This window comes from Fundulus heteroclitus, chromosome 11 (assembly GCF_011125445.2).
Source record: "Fundulus heteroclitus isolate FHET01 chromosome 11, MU-UCD_Fhet_4.1, whole genome shotgun sequence".
NCBI lineage: Eukaryota > Metazoa > Chordata > Actinopteri > Cyprinodontiformes > Fundulidae > Fundulus > Fundulus heteroclitus.
The window spans coordinates 29,895,301-29,917,562 of NC_046371.1; the positions used below are offsets into that span (position 1 = coordinate 29,895,301).

General features: G+C 39.6%; 2 protein-coding genes across 2 annotated transcripts; one reads left to right on the forward strand and one right to left on the reverse strand.

Annotated features, from left to right (window-relative positions):
- The first annotated feature begins 5,067 nt into the window (after positions 1-5,067).
- On the forward strand, positions 5,068-12,230 carry npm1a (nucleophosmin 1a). The gene is made up of 11 exons (XM_012854678.3): positions 5,068-5,253; positions 6,415-6,494; positions 8,826-8,945; positions 9,058-9,151; positions 9,298-9,422; positions 9,503-9,555; positions 10,271-10,334; positions 10,420-10,515; positions 10,638-10,742; positions 10,855-10,929; positions 11,200-12,230. Exons 1-11 carry the CDS (start codon positions 5,205-5,207, stop codon positions 11,248-11,250), a joined length of 912 nt encoding a protein of 303 aa, XP_012710132.2. The 5' UTR covers positions 5,068-5,204; the 3' UTR covers positions 11,251-12,230.
- Positions 12,231-18,472: 6,242 nt separating this feature from the next.
- LOC105919371 (claudin-7-B) lies at positions 18,473-21,707 on the reverse strand. The gene is made up of 4 exons (XM_012854679.3): positions 21,216-21,707; positions 19,550-19,714; positions 19,376-19,460; positions 18,473-19,281 (listed from the first exon to the last, which is right to left on the reverse strand). Exons 1-4 carry the CDS (start codon positions 21,436-21,438, stop codon positions 19,125-19,127), a joined length of 630 nt encoding a protein of 209 aa, XP_012710133.2. The 5' UTR covers positions 21,439-21,707; the 3' UTR covers positions 18,473-19,124.
- Between the last annotated feature and the right edge of the window lie 555 nt (positions 21,708-22,262).

Below are 22,262 nucleotides of genomic sequence, written 5' to 3' on the forward strand. Positions count from 1 at the left end.
AGAGATTCAAACATATTAAGGCTGTAAACTACACAACTCGTACGTGCTGAGGGTGTCAGTCTGCCTGTCATTTTATATTTGCAGACTTCTTGTTGTCAAAAACAAACGAAAATAAATAAATATATATATATATATATATATATATATATATATATATATATATATATATATATATATATATATCCATCCATCCATCCATCCATTTTCCAAACCGCTTTATCCCTCATGGGGTCGCGGGGGTTGCTGGTGCCTATCTCCAGCGTTCACTGGGCGAGAGGCGGGGTTATATATATATATATATATAGATTTATATATATATATATATATATATAGATTTATATATAGATAGATTTATATATATATATTGATTTATTTATATATATATATTGATTTATTTATATATATATATATATATATATATATATATATATATATATATATATATATATATTGATTTATAGATATATATACCATTCTTAAAGGGATAGTTCAGGATTTTTGATGTGGAGATGTGATAAAAGGACATAGGCAGGTATTATTTCACCTGCTGTGGATTACTCTTTTGGCATTTATATAAAGAAAAAAAAACATATTAGTATTTCCCCCATGGCTATAACTAATGGTTGGTCTTCTAGGCTTCTACCCACTTGACTTTTCTAAAAAAGTCAGAGAGTACTATTTCAGGCCCCGTCCTTATTGAATTACAAAGTAATTTACATAAAAGTGTTTTTTACAAGAGTAACCAAAGCAAACAGGTGGTGGTGGGCTGCCAACGACCATTCATGTAAGAGTATGTACTTCTGAAAAGGAACTTGTATTTTTGGCCAGAGTAACAGATAAGTAAGAGTTTTGCATTGTACAAACCAAACATGTTGCTGCGGTTCAAGCTAAGGCTCTTTTACTGAGTCTCAAACTGGTTCTGTTGTAAACACTGACTGGAAAACCTTACACCGTTCCTCTCTGCTGTACATTTTACATGGAAGACAACTGGAGCAGATGGCTAACGCTCTCCATTTATACTCTAAATTACTGAACACATCAATCAAATGCCAACCTAACATACGTCGTAAAATATTTTTTTACGACGTATGTCGTTACGTAAAATATATAAGAAAATAAGAAAGCATTCACATAACAGCATTCACACTTTGACCTTTTAGGGATTAAAGCTGGTTTAAGAGAAATGCTTCTTTGAATTTATAGTAATTGAAGAAGATCAGAGGTTTAAGTACTACATGTAAGTTAATTGGGAACTTAATTAAAAATCCGGTTTAAGGGGCCATGACTATTTGACTTTTACCACATTAAAGAATTCCAAACCCAAAAACATCATAGCATTTTATCCACAACTGACTTTAAATCCTTTCTTTGTTTGCATTGGGATGTTATTTGCGACAATCATCGCCACCAACAATCTTGTCCAAATATAAACTTAAAGCAGCATAACAAGCCAAGACCAGTGCTTTGAGTGAATGCTATATCACGGGCATCTTTTACGACCACGTTAGTCTTGGAGGCTAAAAGCCGATCGCTGCTCCAGCAGTGCCAAAACCAAACGGACTTCCACAGCCTCGAGGATCCTAACATCTTTCCAGGCCCTGCAAAAAAAAAAAACTTTACAAACCTTTAAACCTTTGTCGTGTTTGCACTGGCCGATCATTTCCAAGGAAGCTGACCCTTGTTTATGCGGGGCAAAGGAGGAACGAGGCTGTACACCACCAATGAGCTTCCTGTCTGAATCACTCCCTGAGAATGGAACATGTAAAGCATTTCCAGTCAGAGTAACTCTTTTATATATAGTAAAGTGTCAGAAAAAAAAAGAAAAAAAAGCTAATAGCGGTTTAAGTGAGCAGTATTTTGTGCATTTTCATGACACCGTCTTACGTCCTATAGTTATTGTGACCAGAAATGCTCCCATCTTTCATCTTTTTAAAATAACCTTAGTTGAAGAAAGCCTGAACCGTGCCTGTGACATTAGTGCAGAGGCCAGCACTGGGGTCAAAGTGGCAAACTCACATTGTTATAATCCAGCAGGGGTAATGTTTTCAGAAGCCAGATTTAATGTCAGCATTGAAATGTCGTAATGAACATGTGACTCTGAGCTGAAAAACTCTGTTCGACTTAAAGTAGAGTCGGAACAGAGCATCCGTTGTTTCCCGCCTATGGTTTCTATGAGTTTTGCTGTCTTTTAAAGATTATAGAAATCTAACAGGGCTGCAGGATTATAAGATCACTAAAATATTAACCTTTTTTTTTTTTTTCATTTTACGATCAGTGGACCAGCTCTTTGGTGTGTGCGCCATCTGTGTGACTTCTCAGTGCCCGCTGTACAGTAGCCATCATTGAAACAGAGTTGTTAATACAATTAAGCAGACGATTAATTTAAAGCCATAACAATAAATATCTAAATTATTTGACGGTGTTGTGTTTTTTTTCTTCACTTTGTGTCAGGCCTGCGCTCAGTGTTATGAAAGATTTAAGCTGTGCACATTCTTGTGTTGGTCAGGGGAGGAATATAGCGTGTTCTGCAACACACACCATAAAAATGAATAAATGATGAGCACGGTGCGTTTACAGTAACTAGGAGGTGTCCTAGATAGAGGTAAGAATCATTTCAACAATCAAGCTTTCCTCCGCATGTAAAAAAAAAATAAAATACAAAATGTACGCTCACAAAATTGGTCGAATGCACCATGGTTCCTCACAAAGTGTTCAACACTTCTGACAAATATGTGTACAAAAGCCATACAATGAATGGTTGTCATGGGGACTGGCCGGCTCACTGCTGCAGTTCTCCAACAGGAACACTGAAGAGAATATTTTTAACACTCGTAGACCCTCCTCAATGTGTGTGGTGGAGAGTTCAACATGTCCTCGTTCAGCCGCGTTGGTGACATTTCGAGGTGTGTTAAGCCTCAAGTTATAGCTTGACTTCATAACATCTGCACAGATCTGTCTCCTTTGACTGGAGCGCTCTTTTGTCTCTTCCACTTGGCTCAGAGAAATGTACCTCAGTCACATCACATGTAATACCTAAAGAAACAGAGATACATGGCTTACCCATTTAAGGTTTTTAGGAAGTCTGACTAATTTAGAGAAGTACAAAATCAATTATAAACATGTTAGAGGCAGATGTAGTTACAGGTACACATAAATTTATAAAAAAATATATATATATATATTTTTTTTTGGCGATGGATTGGCTCCTTGTCCAGGACGTACCCGCCTCTCGTCCAATGACTGCTGGAGATAGGTAACATTCCTCGCACAACCCGGTGAGGACAAGTGGCTATAGACAAGGGATAGATGAATAAATGCACTCGAATTAAAAATGTAAGCCCACTTTGCTGCAGTGAAACATGAATTCATTATCTTTAACAGCGATGCTGCTTTAAGCCTTCATACATATCTCTGCCTGGAGCGGGTTAGGGTAAATAAAACAAAAACAGTAATTATCCAACACATGGAAGTCAACTGTACCCTACTGGACCACGAAGAAAAATCTGCTCAATTTGACTAAGTCCCCGGCATCCTTCGGTATATCCATGAACACAAAGTGCGACGGATTTGCAACAAATTTCAGGGATCAAATAGAAAACGCTGGATCCTATTTGTCTCGATGCCAACATAGATATCTCCTCAGAGTCACTGTTGGTTGTTGAGAGGTTTGAACTGAGTGATGCTGAAATACTAAGTGAAGCTTTTCTTCAATTAAAACAGAAAATGTGACCTTCAGACCCAATGCCCACATATTTTTTATATATATATATTCAACCACTCAAAATGATACCTCTAATATTGTAAACTATTGTCTTCAGATGTCCCCTATACCACTTTTTTTATGACAGCTGATGTAAAGCCTCATCTGAAGAGAAGTGACAATGATGCCTCTGTGATTATTACATTTTAAATAATAACTAACCTTCTGCTTTTAAGGAAGGTTTTAGAGAAGCTCGTTCTTGATCAACTAAAATCTCATTTCAATTCCAGCAGCATTCCAGAAAACCATCAGTCTGGCTTTAGCTCCAACTATAGCACAGAAACTTCAAGATTTTAACAATCTAAGATGGATCAGAAGAAATCTTCAGTACTGGTATAATCCGACCTTAGTGCAGCTTCTGATGCTGTTGACCAAACCATTTTACTAAACAGGCTCAGACGGATTGGACCGCCTAAAAATATCCTTTAGTGGTTCAACTTATGTCTCTGCAATTTGACATTTTTTTGTCAGTACAGGAGACCGCATATTAGAATGTAATGACTGAAACTATTGTGTTCAATAAGGATCAACTCTAGGTCCTGCTCTTTTCATACGGATACTCTTTACATGCTGGTCTTGGGTGGTATCATCAGACCCTATGACCATTGATGTATTTTTTTTTTTTTTTTTTTTTTTTTTTTACTGGATTTTAGAAATTAAGCCATGCATGGCACTGATTTTCATCCAGCTCAACTGGGACAAACTGAACTTTTAGATGTTGGCGCAACAAATCTGAGACAGAAACTCAAGGCCCAACTTCAAACACTGACAACAAGTCCTTCAGATGGGTCGCACCACCTTTGTTTCAAACTTGAGCTTCACGTTACAAATGTTACAGTGAATGCAGTTCATTATCTGAAGAACGTTGTAAGGGTGTGACTTTTTCTCTCCCGGTCCAATGCAGAGCTGAGCTGAAAGAATGCTGACAGCAAATCAATTTTAAAGTCTCTACACAGGCTATCTGTCCATTTATAATTTATTGTAAGATGCTCGTACTGGTATCTAAGACTTTTAATGGTCTCAGGCCACTCAGATTTACTTATTGTACTAAAGCCCCTCCACTCTTCTGAGAAGGTTTTTTTTTTTTTTGTATGTGTTAATAAAAAAAATACGTGTGTTGTTTCACATGTGAGGGTTTAAGATATAGTAAAATTATAATGTACCTATAATTTCATTATATTGAGTTTAAACAGAAGAAGTGTAAAGCTAAACAAACGTCAGTGGGTGGCAGTGATGCAATATAAAGGTGGCGACCAGCTTTTTTGATAGCACAGAAGAAGAAACTAGCTATACTACCGACCTATCGGGGTCAGTGTCGCTCTTTTGGGTTTTCCGTACGACGGAGAAGAAGAAAGCTGACCCACGTTTTGTTAAATCCTCCTACTTTACATCTGCAGCGCAGACACGCAGTCGGTCTTCTGGTAATTTCTGTCCGAAAGTAAGCATGAACGGGATAAACGACGAGCCGATGGTACCACAGACCTTCCTTTACGGTGAGCGAGTGTTTTAAATCCCCCAGTTTGGTTACGTTTTTGGTGTCGATTGATGGAACTATTAAAACGGGCAGCGCGTGCATTTTTAGGCCAGTGTTGTAGCCGCACGCGCTCCTTTGAAGCGTTTGACGCGCATTTAGCGACAAATGTTGCGGAGTAGCAAAACATTTAACCAACTAAAGGGGACGTTTTTGTTTTGTTACAATGAAACGAGGAGTCGTTCGAGTCCTGGTGAACAACTCGGTCTCGAGTCCAGTTTTCTGCACACGTGCTTTCTGTAGTCAACATGGCGGCGTCCGTGTTCTGGTAACTGCTTTAAATTTAAAGTGTGTTTAATATGTAGCACACCGGGAAGTTCGGCCCTTCGCCCCCTACTCTACATCCGCAGTGCCTGCTCACTAAAAGCTGATGATTTAACGGACGTTTTTGTAAAGCGGAGGTGAAAACCGAATCAACGTGGCTTCAGACGCGCAGACCCGCATCCCCGGCTGGGGTTGTGGAAGCTGCTGAGTAGTCTGGAGGTTTCACCTATTTACCTCAAATCTCTTCGACTTTCTTTATTCCGAGTTGGTCTTCAGACAGGTGTTTGTAGCCCGAAGCGCTCCATTTTACTTTCCCTTTTTATTAGAAGCTGGGTTTTATTAGAACACTTCCATCATTCGTCTTAACTCGAGTTCCAAATTATTTTCCATCAATATTTTTTATTTTTTAAGAATTACTAACAGACTAATCTATAATACAATCACAATCTACTTTTGATTTGGATCAAATACATAACTTTACGTTTTTGGGATGTTAAATATGTCTTAAAGGTGGATTCTTAAATAATTGTCTCAAAACACGGGGAGTGGATCATAACCCTGGTTGCTACACACATAGACATGCCCATGTTCTAGTCGGTAGAGTTTTAACCAGCAGAACTTGGTTCTGAATAACCTGATGGACCTTTCCTGCACGTGCCTCATCTTCAGCAGTCATTTCTGTGGACTCAAGAGCGCCCTCCTGTGTTAGCTTTTATTCTAACACTTTCAACCAAAATTCTTGGTTTCAGGTTGGGGCCAGAAGCCAGAGGCTGATGCTGCTGCCCCTTTTTTTTTTTTTTTTTTTTTTTGTCTTCAGCAAAGCAAAGTTTTGATAAGAACTCTTTGTTGTTTAAATCAGGGTGTGTTCTGGAAGGTGGCAAGGAGGTGTTCTTTGATCCTGAAGATGACGACTTTGAGCATCAACTGGATCTGAGGATGGTGAGTCCAATGAATCGCACTTTTTCTTAGTCTGTTTAGAACCAAGTCACCAATCAGGGGAGGGAACGGCCCTGACTCACTTTAGGTGATCGTGCCATGTGTGCAATCTTATATGTGTTGCTAGTCTTGGAAACTGTCTGGGATTTCATATGTTTACACAGTTGATCAGTTAGACTGTTTATTGACATTTTATTTCTTGGACTTCAGCATGATCCTTAGTGGGTTTGTTCCCTCAGACCTGCAAAAGAAGCATTAGAAAAGACAAAAAGAATCCTCAATTCTTTGATTGGAGTGCACTGTTGTATGTCTGTGGTGCTTTTAAACCAAAATGTTTCAACTAAATGTCATCGGGGAATCTTCTTCAGGAAGCTGTCGTTTAGTCTTTAGTCTTGGAACATTTGTCAGGATAGTGATGGTGAGGCTCTAAATTCACTCATTTCTATAAGCAGAAATGGCACAGTGTGCAATCCTCCTGCAGCAACAGCTCACTTGTAATCAGACACGCAGTCTGGGAGCATCCAGATAGCTGAACGTATTGATTATTACAAGGTCACAGGAGGACAGTCTCCAACTAGGTGGCCAGGCACTCGTGTTGAACCGCTACTCCAGAATTATTTTCCCTGTCAACTAATTTCTTAAGTAATCAGTTTATCCAAATGACTTGATTTTCATTTTAAAGAAAGGGGTTTTATTTTTCGGACACTGCCTTTGTTGGGTACCTCAAAATAAAATGATTTTGCAGTGTGACTTATATTTTAACTGCACATTTTAGGAGTTTGATTTAAATCGCATTCATTTAAATGTTTAAAATATTTACAGTTAAGAGCCAATGAATCACAGTAAGGGATGGGTACTGAATTTACTGCATTTTTTTTTTGGCACCGACTGGATCCAGTTGGTACTACCAGGTACCGATTCACGTAAAATCAAATGGTACAATGTTTTGGTTCCTAAACGCATCACCGACACTGAAGGAGTAGAAGAGTGGGCGACTTTCCATGGCGACACAAGAGCGTGATGACGCGAGTAGCTGCTGGTCCAGTCAACAAAGCATGGCCAATAGGGCTGTCTCCGCTTTCCAAAATGTGCAGATTACGCTCACTCCAATATTTGTGAGGAAGAACAAGGCCAGCGTCGGGAATACTTCAAATCTGAGGAAGCACCTGGTCACTGCTGCCAATTTAGCTAAATTCCTGCTGTATTTAGTAACTGGAGTTGTTGTCATTTAGAGAGCCAAGCACTGTCTCCCAGACAGCTGCATCGTCCTGAAATTCATCTGCAGTCAGAGCAAAGAGAGCGGAGAGGAAAGCCTCATTGTACATGTTTCCAGCTCTGATTTACAAAGTGGGATAAAATATGTTTTTAATATAATTTTTGTCTTCTCTGAACTGCTGCACTAAAACGGTTCCCTGAATTTTACTCACACACTGCTTCAATCCCGTATTCACCTCGCTCACTTTGTGCCTCTGACTGTTTTGGTAAAACTCTTTCATTATTACATTGCCTTAATTATTATTTTTCAGGCAATGTATTAAAATAGTATAATAAATTATATAAGAAGATTTTGCACAGACTATGCTAACTGAATCTTTGAATGTGGCTTATACTCTAGACTTGAACACAGATTTATTTTTCTTCTCTGCTTTATTTAAATAAATTTAAAAAAATACAATCCTGACTGTGATGCATCGTCACACGACCGAACAAAAAACACATGACCAACCTCCTTCCCTCCCCCTCTTCAAAAACGAGCCTAAAGGGCAGTTGGATGGAAGAAAGCATCGGTTGTTGCTGTGTGCCCAGTTTTATTTATTGGACCGACGTGTTAAAAATGGCTAGTGTTGGCCGATACTGCTGTATGCGTCCCTAACCTGAACTTTTCCACAAACACTTAATAAAGCAAGTTGGACATGCAGTCTGCCACATGTTGCCCCATTGAGTTCAATCAGGAGCTTAAACACCTGAAGTGATGAGTAGCCATCTGTAGCTTCTGTGTCTGTCTCTGTGTAACTGTAATGCTGTGATTGGTAACCAAACCAGACACCATTTACCGGCGTTAATAACAAAAGCGCTGTGCCAAAAACAAGTAATGACCTAAGAGTATTTTGGAAACTTAAACAGAAATTTACTCCAGGCTCAAACTATGGGATTTCACTTAACTTAAAACGACTCATTAACTGTCACGGATGGCTGAGGTAGAAGCTGTCTGGAGTTGAAGCAATGCAAACTCTCACTAACTGGGAAATCATAGACCTCCTGGGAGTGAAGATGAAAAGTTTGAAATCTGCCTGAAGGTGGCGCCAACACTCCCTTTTCTTCTCACCCCTGTAGGCATGTGTGGACCCTAAGACAAAAGACGAACTAAACATGGTGGAGGTTGAAGGGCGGGATGCAGAGGGGCAGAAAGTCAACGCAGCATTGGTTTCCCTCAAGCCATCTACCCTTCCAAGTGTGAGTCCACGTCTTCTTGGTCCTGTATTTACAGCTAGAAACGGCTTTGCCAGCTGACGGTGATGCTATTATTTGACCAAATGCTGTCGGCTGATGTGTTCTTGTTCTGCAGGTGTGCCTCGGTGGGTTCACAATCACCCCCCCTGTAGTATTTCGTCTGAAGACCGGTTCAGGTCCAGTTCACATCAGTGGACAACACCTAGTCAGTGAGTATTTGTTTCATGTTTTTTTTTTTTTTTTTTTTTTTTTTTTTTTTTTGGAAATAAACCCAAATGTTAGCGTTGTGTGGAAATGTATATGCAACCAGTAATTATACCTGTCTCATGGTACATTTCTAAATATTTCTCTGAAGTGATGGAGCCTGACCAGTCTTTTGATGAGGAAGAAGAGGAGGAGGAGGAGGAAGAGGAGGAGGAAGAAGAAGAAGTTAAAGCATCAAAGAAACGACCCGCCTCATCCCCTGCTGCAAAGTCTCAGGTAGGTTCCATTCTTTTCACAAAGCTCTTCAAGTTTCTGCTTGTTTTAGTAAACGCAACTTGACCGGATGTTCTTCACAGAAAAAAAGTAAAATGGACGTGGAGGAGGAAGAGGATGATGATGAGGAGGATGAGTGAGTATGGAGCTTTATGCAATAACTCAGTCTCAGTTATAGTTGGCTTTAGTGTCATTTGCTTTTACAGCATTGAATGACTTTGGATTCTCAGAGCTGGGCTCAGAAAGAATGATGTAAAAATCCATATTTTTGTTTTTTATTTTTTTTTTATACAGCACATAAATCTAGGTTGATTTGAGATCTGAGCCTGACAATAAAACGCTGCTTTCTGTAGACGTCCAAGGCAAAGAGCCACAAGGTGTCCAACCAACATCATGACCCATGTAGAAAGGAAGAAGTCCTTCATGGGGCCTAACAGTGTGTCACACATGTTGCAATAATAAGAAAAAAAAACTCTAAATGTAATAGTTTGTTACGATCAGTATCATGGCGTCCATGTGGCTAACCCAGTGCCCAACTGTGTCTTTTTTAAAAGAATGAAGTTTGGTGCTAGCTAACTGCAAAATGGTACCGACTAGATTATTGATGGAGGTCCAGCCTTGTTGCAGATGCAGAAGGCTGATGGTGTTGCCCCAGTTACAGATCAAATTATAAATGCCACTAGATGGCGCTTTTCTACCACGGTCTGGTTTTCAGCTTGGTGTCGTACACCACTGGATGGAGATGATCATTCAGTCTGAGCTGTGGTGCAGATTGTTTAAAGAATGCAGTTGTGTTGCAACTGATTACTCCATAGTAGTCTTACACTTTGATTTCTTTTCTGCCCTCTAAGGGACGAGGAAGACGATGATGATGAGGAAGAAGAAGAGAGCGACGTTGAAGAATCACCTGTTAAGGCAAGCCAACATTCAGGGCTTTTGTGTTACAATTTAAATTGTACTCTTTGTAACAATTATTTTTTTATTTATTTTTTAATCACAGGCCAAACCAGCCCCACCCAAAGCGACTCCAGCAAAACAGAAGGGCCCGGCTCAGAATGGCAAGAACTCTGGACCAAGCACACCTGCCGCAAAGCAGGTTGGATTGTTTTCACGAACACACCTTCTACAACACACTTTTAGAGCATTGATAAATGTAGGAGGATGATAATCCTTTGTGAAAGTTAAAGGCTCATCCACGTTTTTTTTTTACGGGAGCAGACCCCCAAAGGGAAAGGCGAGAAGTCTCCCAAGACTCCAGCAACGCCTAAAGCGACTTTAACCGTTCCCGAAATTAAAGCCAGGATGATGGAGTCTGTGAAGAAGGTTGGTGTCCTTGCAAATACGTCCTGAATCTGCCTAACCCAGTATCTAACATTCACTCTGATGTGATGGAAGATAGAATTTGCTTACAGCTTTAATCCTCTGGCTCTTCTAGGGTGTCTCGTTACCAAAGACGCAGCCCAAGTTTGAAAACTTTGTGAAGCACGGTCACAATGTGTCGGATCTCAAGGTAACGATCACAACTTCTGCCACGTTTTTCTGAAAAGTAATCTGTTTTAAAAAAAAATTCTCTGTACATAACTGACATACCTAGGAATATTCCTAATTTACATTTTAGGCTATTTGTTGATGATGCCACAAGATGGCACTATAGCCAAATATTTCTAAATAAAATGAACCAAATCCTCAGAGCTCTCGTGGGAATCACCCTGTGGCTGTTTGATAGTTGTGTTTTTTCCCCATGGGTGTGTCATATTAACTTGCTTTTGCTTCTCTCCAGGTCATTGCAGAGCTGTGGAAGTGGCGACAGACACTGAAGGATGAAAAGTAGCTGACTCTGTAGTTTTAGCAATTTTATCACTTGATCATCCCCGTACCCACCCTCTCATACTCTCTCTAAGTCTGTGCCTCACTTTTCCATGGAATCACTCTGCCTTCCTGACCGTAGAGGTTGAATATGGTGACGGTGAGCTGCTGGCACATTTGTACGCCCCTCTCGTCTAGACTAATGAGTAGGTTTGATAAATAAGCTGAAGCCAATTCAAAGATTATTGTAAAAGTTGCTGGACTAATGGGACATCAGTAAACATCGTTTTGTTTCTGCTCATATCTGTAGTTGAGATTGATTTCATCTCATTTAGAAATTAAAAATCATGTCATCGTATACAAAACACATGCTTGGTGAACTACAGAGTTGAAAATATCAGGTCATGCAACCTATAGTTGCATACCTGAAATAATTTTCAGGTATGCATCTTTTTTTTGTTTTGTTTCCTTAATGAATGTTGAATATCATCTAGTACGCATCAACTTAATCCAAACTCATGTTGAACCGTCCTATGAACCGTTGTTTTTTTAAAGCAACGGGTTTAATAAAATGAAGCACCCAATGCATTTCAGTTGTAAAATATCCAGTTTGCTTTCTGTTCAAATGGAAGGCCCTTGGGCCAAAGGTTGCACACTTTGTTTTAAGCCTTAGGGAGTCTGCAAATAACTTGTGTAATCTTAGAATTTCCCATGTGTACTCATGATTCAGAGCTCATTTGACTAGTTCAAGGGAGATTTTAAAGGTGTAGGAGACCTGGTAGACGAGACTGTTCCATGCTTTCCAACTGGTTTCCATTTTAGGGTTTTTAGCCTCTGCTATGAGTTTGATCATGTCTCATTAAAGCAATGAGGCTTCTTTCTGTTTTCCAGTGTTCTCATACCGTTAAAATCAGAAGCCTATCCATGTTTCTGGATGATTGCAGTGTTTTATCGTTTCCTTTTTTTATTTTGAAACAACTTGATATTAAAACAATATAAATTGGTCTTTGTCTCTTCAGTTCCTTTTTAATAAAGGTATTTTCCGTTTGTAGGGTATTAATCATGCAATTTCCACCCTTTATCCAATAGCACTAAGTTGCTTTTATGCAGGCTTTCTTTCCTGGACAAATGAGTTTCTTGGGACAGATATTTTATTTATTAAAGGGCCTCAATAATCCACTGCTGTCTGGTTAATGCATAAGTACATTCATGTTCATTAATTCAAATTGAGGCCAGTGTGCTTGTTTCAGGGTTGGTGCTAGTGGCGTTTACAGTACCAGCTGTTATAAAGTGTAAACTCAGTTTGACCATATAGTATTTGAGACAATGAAGGGAACACTAAAAAATAACATCATAGATCTAAATGAATGGCAGCTTATTGAATACTGTTCAATAAGCAGTTAAAGAAAACCCAAGATTCAGTGTCTCAGAAAATTAAATATCACATTAGACTAATCACAAAAGGATGTTTTAAGCACTGATCTCAGGCGTCTGAAAAGTATGTCCATTTCTATGCACTCATTACTTGGTGTGGTCTCCTCTTGCATGAATCACTGCATGGATGTACCACGGCATACAGGTGATCAGCCTATGGCACTGCATAGATGTAATGGAAGCCCAGATTGCTTTGATAGCTGCCTAGAGCTCATCTGCTTTGTTGGGTCTGGGGTGTCTCGTGTTCCTCTTAACAGCTCATAGATTTTCTATGGGGTGTGGGTCTGGGGAGTTATAAAATCAGCATCTCCATGCAGCTTGTCTGCAGAGGGAAGCTTGAAGTGCTGTATCCAAATACATCTATTGGGTAAGGACTCTTTAGCCAAAGTGGAAGTGTGTCAGCAGTCGCCTCAACAAGTGCTTTCCAAATAGTGCAGTCAGTAAGGCAGGATGCAGGAAAAGGAGCCTGTATGCTTCCTTTCGTGGCTAATTTAGCATAGGAACCTCTCGATGTCCCTTACCGGTGCTAAGGGGCTATAAGGAATCCCACAATCCTTTGCGTGACATGACATATAAGCACAGCCCACCTCACAGAAATTAACGAAAATGTCCAGACAGAAGAGAGCGCACACCTTGTAGTTCCTTTTCAGAAGGCTGTAGGCCCGGCTCGCATCATTTATGTGTTTCCGTCACGTAACGACGTCGGAGTTAAAGGCTGCCCAAAATCAGCACAGCAGTCCGAAGCTCCTTTTCTTCCCACGATAGTATTCTTAATGTTGACCTCATGAAAGGTCAAGGAGCTATTAAGAGTCTTTGGATGGAGCGTAGAACTATTGGCAAAAGGGTGGGTTGACTCAGGACGTCAGAAAACCTAGTGGACCAACAGCAGCAGATGATGTGGGACCCAAAACCATCACTGACTGTGGAATCCTTCATGCAGTGTGGATTCCGGGCCTCTCCACTCTTCCTCTGCACTCTGGGACCTTGATTTAGAATGAAATACAGAATTTACTTTCATCTAAAATAATTTTGGGTCACTAAGCAAAAGTCCAGTTCCTTTCCTCTTTAGCCCAGGTAGGACGCTTGTAGCGCATGTCTAGTATTCCTCCGTGTGTGGTAGCTCTTGATGCACTGACTCCAGCCTCAGTCCACTCCTTGTGAAGCTCCCTGAAATTCTTGAATGGAGTCCGCTTGACAATCCCCACAAGGTTGTGGTTCTCCCTGTTGCTGGTGCACCTACCACATGTCTTCGTCTCAATTTTCTGTTACTATGCTTGGATACAGAACTCCATGAACAACCGGCTTCTTCAGCAATGATCTTTTGTGGCTTCCCTTCCTCGTGAAGGGTGTCGATGACTGTCTTCTGGACATCTCTCCAGTCAGGAGTCCTTCCCATGATTGTGTCTCCTATGATTCAACGCTTTGATTTGTCTTGCTACTGAAAAGTGCTGCATAAATAAACTTGCATTGCCTTACCGACTCAGAGTGAGTGACCGTTTAAAGGTTCAAGAAACGAGAGGGCTCTGGCTGCAGACCTGCACTGTGAGGACCAGAAGTTTATTCGAACCCTTAGAAAAGCACGTATTTGTGTGGAGACCACGAGGTGAGTAAGTCAAGTGACAACTTTTAATCTTAGGAAGAAACAGAGACAGTGTTTATTCGCTAGAGCGTTACGTTGCACACGATATGTTGTCCCGTTAGGTTATATTCATTTTAAAGATTTAGGTTTTGAACTTTTGGGGAGTTATTGTATCAACAGTGCTCACCTAAATGTGCCATTTCCCTATTAAAGACCAAGGAAACTGCGTTATATAATTTAGGTCTAATTTTCTTTTACTTATTACAACATTCTTTGTCTCTTAGAGATGCGTATTTCATTCTTAACTCCCGGCACTACGCCCGAAGCCGAACACTGCACGTCATGCTGTGACCAATTTCACTGCCCTATGAGCCTAACACTTAAACCCACAAAGTTGTCCACACTGCAGAGGCACATAGCTAACGTGGCATTTTATTTAAAGGGAAGCATAATGTATTTGTCTTTGTGCTTGTACTCATAAGTATGAGCCAATGCTACTAACTTTGGACAGGTTGTGGTTTGGCTAGTAAGAGGGGAAAGGTAAAATTAAGGTAATATAAGTTGCAGCGAAGAACGCCGGATACCTCACTTTTGTGCGTGTCCCACTGTTCTGAAATCACAGTCAATTTCAGAAAAGAATCAGAAAAGAAAAAATTTTAAAATCAGATTCCCTGCCTTACAAGTCAAAATGTATGTGAGTTATGTGAGCCAAATCTGTGGCAGAAAATAAAAAAGTTAAGTGAATAGTTGAATGTTGCTGATATGGTGTGTGTGTGCGCGCTCACACAAGAAAGAGAGTATAAACAGTGTTTGTAATGTGTTCTTACTTACTTTTTGTCATTGGTTCCTAACTAAGAATTTTTTTTTTGCACAATTATATTCTAGATAAAATTATCTGCAGATGTTGGTTGAACTACAGAGATCAGGGATGTTATCGTTGCCCCGTGTGCAGCAAAACTGTTCTGAGGAGGCCAGACACGACAAGACACTTGGAGGCTCGCCAGGGTGCCATGACTGCTGCCTCTTCGGAACAGTTTGAGATCTGACTTTGTGACGTTTGCTTGTATTTAATCCAAAATAATAATTGTTTGGGCTGAAGAGAAGCACATAGAGTGTCAGCAAACTGCTGCTCCAGTTGTGCAGGAGGTGGAGGCAAAGAGTACAAAGAGCAATGAATCTGCTCCTTCTACAATAAAAACACTTGCACAAAAAGAAAACGCACATCAGAAAATAAATATATGTTTGAAAGTTTGTTTTGTGTCTACTGTTTTCTCTTGTAACAGAAGTTTTTGGCTATCTGGGTCATGTATCTTGGTATTCAATAATTTGCTTTGAATACATGAAGCTAAATTAATTTGAAATCATAAACCCTCACAGCCTCCATTGGCAAATCTACGCGGTCTGACAGTACAGGTTAAGAACACAGCACAAACAATAATAATTTTAGAAAATATAATATATTACAATTGAAAACACATATAACATATGTCTATATGAAATAATTGAGTAGATCAATATGTAAATGGGTCCAACAGCTTAAACTTAGAACTTAGTATCTCTGAATGTATTTAAGACCACGATAGATCCCATTATGTTTAAGTTGCAGATGTGCAATAGTTTTACTTGTCATTTACACATGTTTTATTGTAAGTTTATGTTTATTGTGACTATGTGTTGTAACTGACTCTGTAGGCTGCCAGTCTCTCTTGTAAAAGAGCTCTTTTGATCTCAATGGGACAGACCTGGTAAAATAAAGGCTATTAACAGTGCAAGGAGCTACATTTTCAATGATAAATAATGGTACAGAAGCAAAGAACAGTGAGCAATAGGCTGGAATGTATAAGAGTTATATACTGGAGTGAAATAATGCATGTTTTGAGATAGGCTAATATTTTTTTAAGGGGATAATGACAATAGCTGTACTTCTGGTTTGATTATCCATTGATTTCTATTTTCCTATATATATATATATATATATATATATATATATATATATATATATATATATATATATATATATATATATATATATATATATATATATATATATGTGTGTGTGTGTGTGTGTGTGTGTGTGTGTGTGTGTGTGTGTTTATGTATTGGCTTTTATCTTGATATTTTCTTCCGTTGCTTCATCTTCTCCAGTTGAAAAGAAAATATATATATTTTTTAAATCTGTTTAATTGAACACATAGTTAAACATTTTTACATTGCATACAAATTATAAAGAAGTAAATACGGGGAACGAAAATTGCGTAAAATATCTGCTTCCGGTATGCTTGATTTTATTTTGAAAAGCTTCGAATATATTTCCGGTCCCGACAGCGCTGGAGACCTCACAGACACCGCAGCTCTGAATCAAACTGTCTTGCAAGAAACCTTTGCAGGTGTTTTGAGTTGATTAGCTGATTTAGGTGCGAGTTTCCAATGAAGAACTTTCTCACAAATCTTATTTTCTAAGACACTGAATTTTGGCTTTTCATTATCTGTAAGCCATAATGATCAACTTTACAACAAAAGCATGGAATATATAACTGTGTAATTCACAGAGTCCGAGTTTCACTGTGAGATGACTCACAACAAATACTGCGCTTTTATGCAGTTTTCCAGTTTCTTTCTTACATGTACCTGTAATCTATTAAAACTGCTTATGCTCAGTTTGTAGAGTTAGAGCAACAATCTTGTGTTTTCAGTCTGGCTGATCCAGGGCATGAAATGTGTTTTTCTGACCCTTGGTCCAATGTTTTTTTATAGATGTACGTTTGGTCATCTGACAGAAACAACCTGTGGGATGTTTTATAGAAACCTAGAGTCTCAGTTATGACTCTATAGTCAAAGGGTTGGTCGGCTGTTTTAAAAGAATATGCCCTTTATGGAGGAAGAGCTCACTTGTAAGTTTAGTCAACTCTAAAACCCGATACTGCCTTCATATTGCTTTGTGATGAAACACGATGCGTGTGTATTCCACATGAGTCAGAAACGTTTCTCATGATGTAACCTCTAGAGGTTTTTTTCTACAGTCTTACCCCTGCAAGGCTTCGTTCATTTCTCCATTTTACTGGAAATAGTGTTAAATATAGGTCATTGGTCCGGTTACACCATTCCTCTAAATGTCCCAGCCATTAGTATATTATTTACTGGAAAGGTATAAATTCTTAGAGAGCATATATTTATGACCAGGTGCATGGGAACACGTGCTCTTGGCTTGGGTGTGGCCAAGTATTCTATCTACTCTGCTGATTAGATTCTAGGAAAGCGCGGGCATTTCGTGGCAGGAATTGATACAGTAGCCCATCTTTTCCAGGAAAAAAAAAAAAAAAAGTTTTTGCAGCACAAGAGTAGACCAAATTAGTCATCATTCCCTTAAGATACTTCCCTTTTTGTTACAGATTGAATATTGAATCTTTAAAAAAAAAACAGAACAGTCTTGTCAAAGGGTCTAGCCACTTAATTTTAATTATATGGCCAGCAGAGAAGACTAATGATCACTCTAGCAGCCTGAATGAACTAGAGCAAGACAATCCAGAATCAAAATAAAAGATGGACCAATGACCTAAAACAAATGGGCTCAAATCAGAGGCAACCGGACTTTCGCTCTGTTCTGAGCAATAGCTTCCAACAAACAACCCAGGACAGTTACAGGTAGGTCATTGTTTGCATCCGACTTAAAAGCATGCCCCCCCATGTCCTTTTAAAACAGCAGCGTACCAACTGCAGGTCGCTCAAGTATGAGCCAACAGAATTGACAGACTCCTGGATAGGTGTCAATGTTTTCAGAAAGTACCAAATGAAAGTCCAGTTGCGACAACCCGGATGACTGAGAATTTGCACAGGCGTGTTGCTACCTGAAACAAAACTATATATAAAACTATGAATTCAGAATCTCCCACCTTGACTGCTTGTCAAAAGCGATACAGATGCAATGTTGATCCCGAGTGAATTTGCTCCCAGTTGTGATAAACTTTGCCATTTATATGAAATTTACCATCGTCAGTCATGCAGCAGCTGTTACCCCACCACAAGGGGGCACTTTAAGCCTTTACCTAAATGCTTAGTACTCAAACAGAAGAGGACTGACTGCCAGCCAGAACAACAGTATTTTGAAACTCACCCTAGCTTCCCTTCTTAAATATAATAAAATTGGTAGGCTTTGAGAGCCAGCCTGTTTATGTCTAGTTATGAAAAGGTAGATCCAGTTGGAATTCAAGAACTTTGAAAAGTATCAAGACAAAAAAAATGTGTCACTTTAACTTTATTTACAACTTAAAAAGATAATAAAAAAAACTAATACACTTAAACTCACATGAAGATCTTACAACAGTCAGAGTCACAACATTTCCATTTATTACAAGTTAGCAAAATTGGCAATCCGCGTATTCATGGTAGAGTTTAGTTCCGATTTCTATTAATCCATAAAAACAGGTCTGCAGTGTTACTGATCAACCTTCAAACAAAAACAAAAAAAGTACCTTACAGCAGAGCAGCGGTTGCTCAACACTGTCCTTTTAATTGAACTGCACATGAAAAGCGCTTCTTACATCGAGCTTCTCCATAATTGGACTTAGTGCTTCAGAGCTGTCAGCTACATACACAGTACACTGAAAAGTATACATAAAGCACCGACTGCAGTTTCAGACAGGGCAAGACCAGCAGGTTCTGAAGTAAACAGTCAGTATTTAAAAAAAATAAAATAAAAATGTTTAAAACAGTTTGATAAAAATATTACAGTAACATCAAGGGTAGTCCTGTGGAAACTAAAAAGGAATATATATTTGTATAAAGCCGGTACTCTGTGGATACTTTTTTTAAAAAAGTTACCAGTTGGATTCGGGTTGAATATTAAAATGTTTTTTTTTCTTCCAAACAGTAACCGATTCCTATCCTGTTCAAACGTATTCCCTAGAGCTGCTTGGGGGCCTATTGGAGATGGGGTACTTGGGAGAAGACTTTTCTTTTGGGCAGGATGCCGCCAGCATGGCACCTCCAATTATAGCCAGAAAAGAGCCAGCCCATCCGATGAAGATGGCAGAGCCAAACTCGTACCTTTAGAGAAAAGGAGAATAGAAAAATTACATTTCAGAATTAAATAAATAAATAAGAAAATACAATTCCAAACCAAAAGTCCCAAAAGGCTCACCTTGTGTTGACAGGGGTGAAAGGATCGTAGAAGGCTCGGACGATGTCGTTAGCATACCAAGAGCAGGCGACTATAGCACACAAAGCTGTTGGAGAACAGGCGTCGTTATTTGACCAACTTCTTAAAAAGCACACTTGGAACGATTCTGGTTTGAGATAGGGAAAAGCTTCTTACCTCCGATCAGGATGATGATGCCACCAGTCATCGCGATGCGGGACTTCTTTGTTTTGTCGTCTCCTCCGCAGTTTGTGCACTTCATTCCCATACAGGCTACACCCAGCCCAGCAACGGTGACGATTATGCTCACAACCATGAGGGCGCGCGTTGCTTGAAGGGCACCTAGTTAAGGGAACAAAGAGAAGTCTGTCAATTATTGTCAGAGTCACTTATTAACAGCGGTATACATCATGGGTGTGGCGCAAACAAAACACGATTTATTCATTCATTCCTAATCGAGATAGTGTTGTAGTGCTGCCGATTTCTTATGTGTGCGCAGATGACGCCTTTTGGGAAAAGGTTGCCTGAACAAAGTCATCTGGGACGGAGAGGTTGCCGTTCTGTTGGCACACTAAATGGCAGCGCACCAGAAAATGGCTTCAGCCAGAAACTAAGTCAGATGGGGCGGGGGGGGGTGCGGGTGCGCTTCTCTCTCTCTGATGTGCCTGCCTGCCTGCGTGAGACTCAAAAACAGGTCTGACCAGGTTTCAGATTTCTCTGCAGGAAGTCACTCCCAGTTCTAGACAGACAAACAACTGTTTAATATCAACTGCAGTTGTTTGGAGCCAGCACCTCTAGTTCCAAGATTCTGACTCAATTTCTGGAAATTGCAGCTCTAAAAATTGTCAACCGTCTGTGTCTCTCACACACACACACACACTAGAGCTCTACTTCCTGAACATTTGGTCATAAGTTTTGAAAAATATTGGGGGGGAAAAAAAAAAAAAAAAAACATGTATCGACCAAGTTAACCAATAGGAACATAAATACAAACCACCAAGTTTTACTCCACATCTATGAGACTTTATTCCACATCAAACCTTCCCCCTCCAACTTCCTGTATCCTACACATCCCTTTGTTAGATTATGTTACCAACTGATGGATTTAAGTACAACTTGGTTGAAACAACTTGCAGTTTTTAAAAGAACACATAATTATTGTTAATTCACTTCTAGCACTACCTTTTGGACAAGCGGCCCACAGGGCCTGTTGACTAAACAATGGCTCACCCAGGTGTTTAACCTTTAACTACATCTGCTGTGTAAAGAGACATTAAGGAGTTTTCCACATAAGGAAATGGAGGATTGGGCGTTTTTTTTTTTTTTAAACAGGGCAATAATGTCTTGAAGGAGAATAGGGGTCAAGGCCGGTGTGTCCAAATTCCTGCTTTTCAAGTTGCCTACACGTGCATTTTTTTTTTTTTGCGCAAATATTTACGACTTCTAGTAACCGTTTCAGGCAGAAGAGGTCCAATTTTAGGCTCAAGTAATTATTTAACGTCAAAAACAAAAAGGACGACTGACTAAAAGGAAAAACCGGTTTGTCAAGTTCCCGGAAGGCAGCGACCGAGAAGCGAAGCGCTGTTGGCTACCAACTGTAACACCCAGGGTAGGTCAGGGAGGCAACAGGTGCGTTGTTAACTACGTAATTTCTTCCTATTTAAAAAAAAAAAAAAAAAAAAAAAAAAAAAAAAAAAAAAAAAAAAAAAAAAAAAAAAAAAAAAAAAAAAAACGTGAAAGTATTAAAAAAGATGCGGTACTTAGAACGGCCACTTATTTTCAACCCCGTGGTTTTACCCCGTTTTCACACGACGGCGACAACAAAGCGGTAAGTTAAACTTACTGTTGAGCTGCAGCATCGAGTCGTACACTTTGCACTGGATCTGGCCCGTGCTCTGGAAGGCGCAGGACATCCACAGTCCCTCGTACATCGACACGGCGGTGATGATGTTGGAACCGACGAAAGCCGACATCTTCCACTGGGGCAAGATGGTGCCAATTATCAATCCAATCATACCAAGAAGAGCCAGGGCGAAGCCCAGAATCTGAAGACTTGAATTGGCCATTTCGACGTTGCTTCCTCCTCCTCGCTTGGGATCAAAAAAACACAAAAAAAGACGATGTACACCTGCTGCGAAACTGGAAGTCCTGTTTCTTTTAAGTCCAACAAACTAACTTCTGGCCTCTTTGGGAGGTTATGTCCTTCTTCAAAGTGTGGTAAAGCTGTCCTTGGCGCTCTGAAAGTCAAACAGCAGCGGCGTCTCAGTTTAAAAAGCCTCTCGATGAATCCTTGCGCACCTGTTCCACTGCCGCACCTTGACTGGGGAGTGGACAGCGGGAGCGAGCTTTTTTAGGCGGTTTCTGGGGCCCGTGGGCGGGGACGCGCACGTAGTTTCGACTTATCAGCGTAGGAGCGAACACCTGAAGTTTCGTGACGTAAGCGTTTCCGCGAACAGGTCCAAGTCTGTCACACAGAAACTACACATGGTCATATGTTTTTAGAACAGGAAAACTGCGCTGTAACCGGCCAAAATAAAACTTTTGCTGTTGTTGTTGTCAGCACAACCCCCCCCCCCCCAAAAAAAACAAAAAAAAAAAAAAAAAAAAAAAAAACATGTGCTAACAACTAAATTAAATCTAAAATTCAAAAGTAAAAACTATTTGGTAAGTGGTTTTTTTTTAAATGATAATGATGAAATAGCTTTAAGTTTTATCATAGATTGCCTTTTCATTATGATTTTCTGGTACTTTCCTGTGTGTAGTTTGTGTTGTTTCTTTTAATTATGACAATGTTGCTTTTACCACTTATTGTTTTTACCTGTACAGTGTCCTTGAGTGTTTTGAAAGGCGCTTGAAATAAAATTTATTATTATAATTATTATTATAAGTA

What these genes read in the sequence shown, in the direction of transcription:
- npm1a (XM_012854678.3), top strand. Translation starts at nt 5,205, where the DNA reads ATGAACGGGATAAACGACGAGCCGATGGTACCACAGACCTTCCTTTAC. An exon ending in AGCCATCTACCCTTCCAAGT is followed by an intron (nt 8,946 to 9,057) that starts GTGAGTCCACGT and finishes CTTGTTCTGCAG; the next exon opens with GTGTGCCTCGGTGGGTTCAC. An exon ending in TGATGGAGTCTGTGAAGAAG is followed by an intron (nt 10,743 to 10,854) that starts GTTGGTGTCCTT and finishes TGGCTCTTCTAG; the next exon opens with GGTGTCTCGTTACCAAAGAC.
- LOC105919371 (XM_012854679.3), bottom strand. Translation starts at nt 21,438, where the DNA reads ATGGCCAATTCAAGTCTTCAGATTCTGGGCTTCGCCCTGGCTCTTCTT. An exon ending in CTCGATGCTGCAGCTCAACA is followed by an intron (nt 19,715 to 21,215) that starts GTAAGTTTAACT and finishes TCCCTTAACTAG; the next exon opens with GTGCCCTTCAAGCAACGCGC. An exon ending in TTCACCCCTGTCAACACAAG is followed by an intron (nt 19,282 to 19,375) that starts GTGAGCCTTTTG and finishes TTTTCTCTAAAG; the next exon opens with GTACGAGTTTGGCTCTGCCA.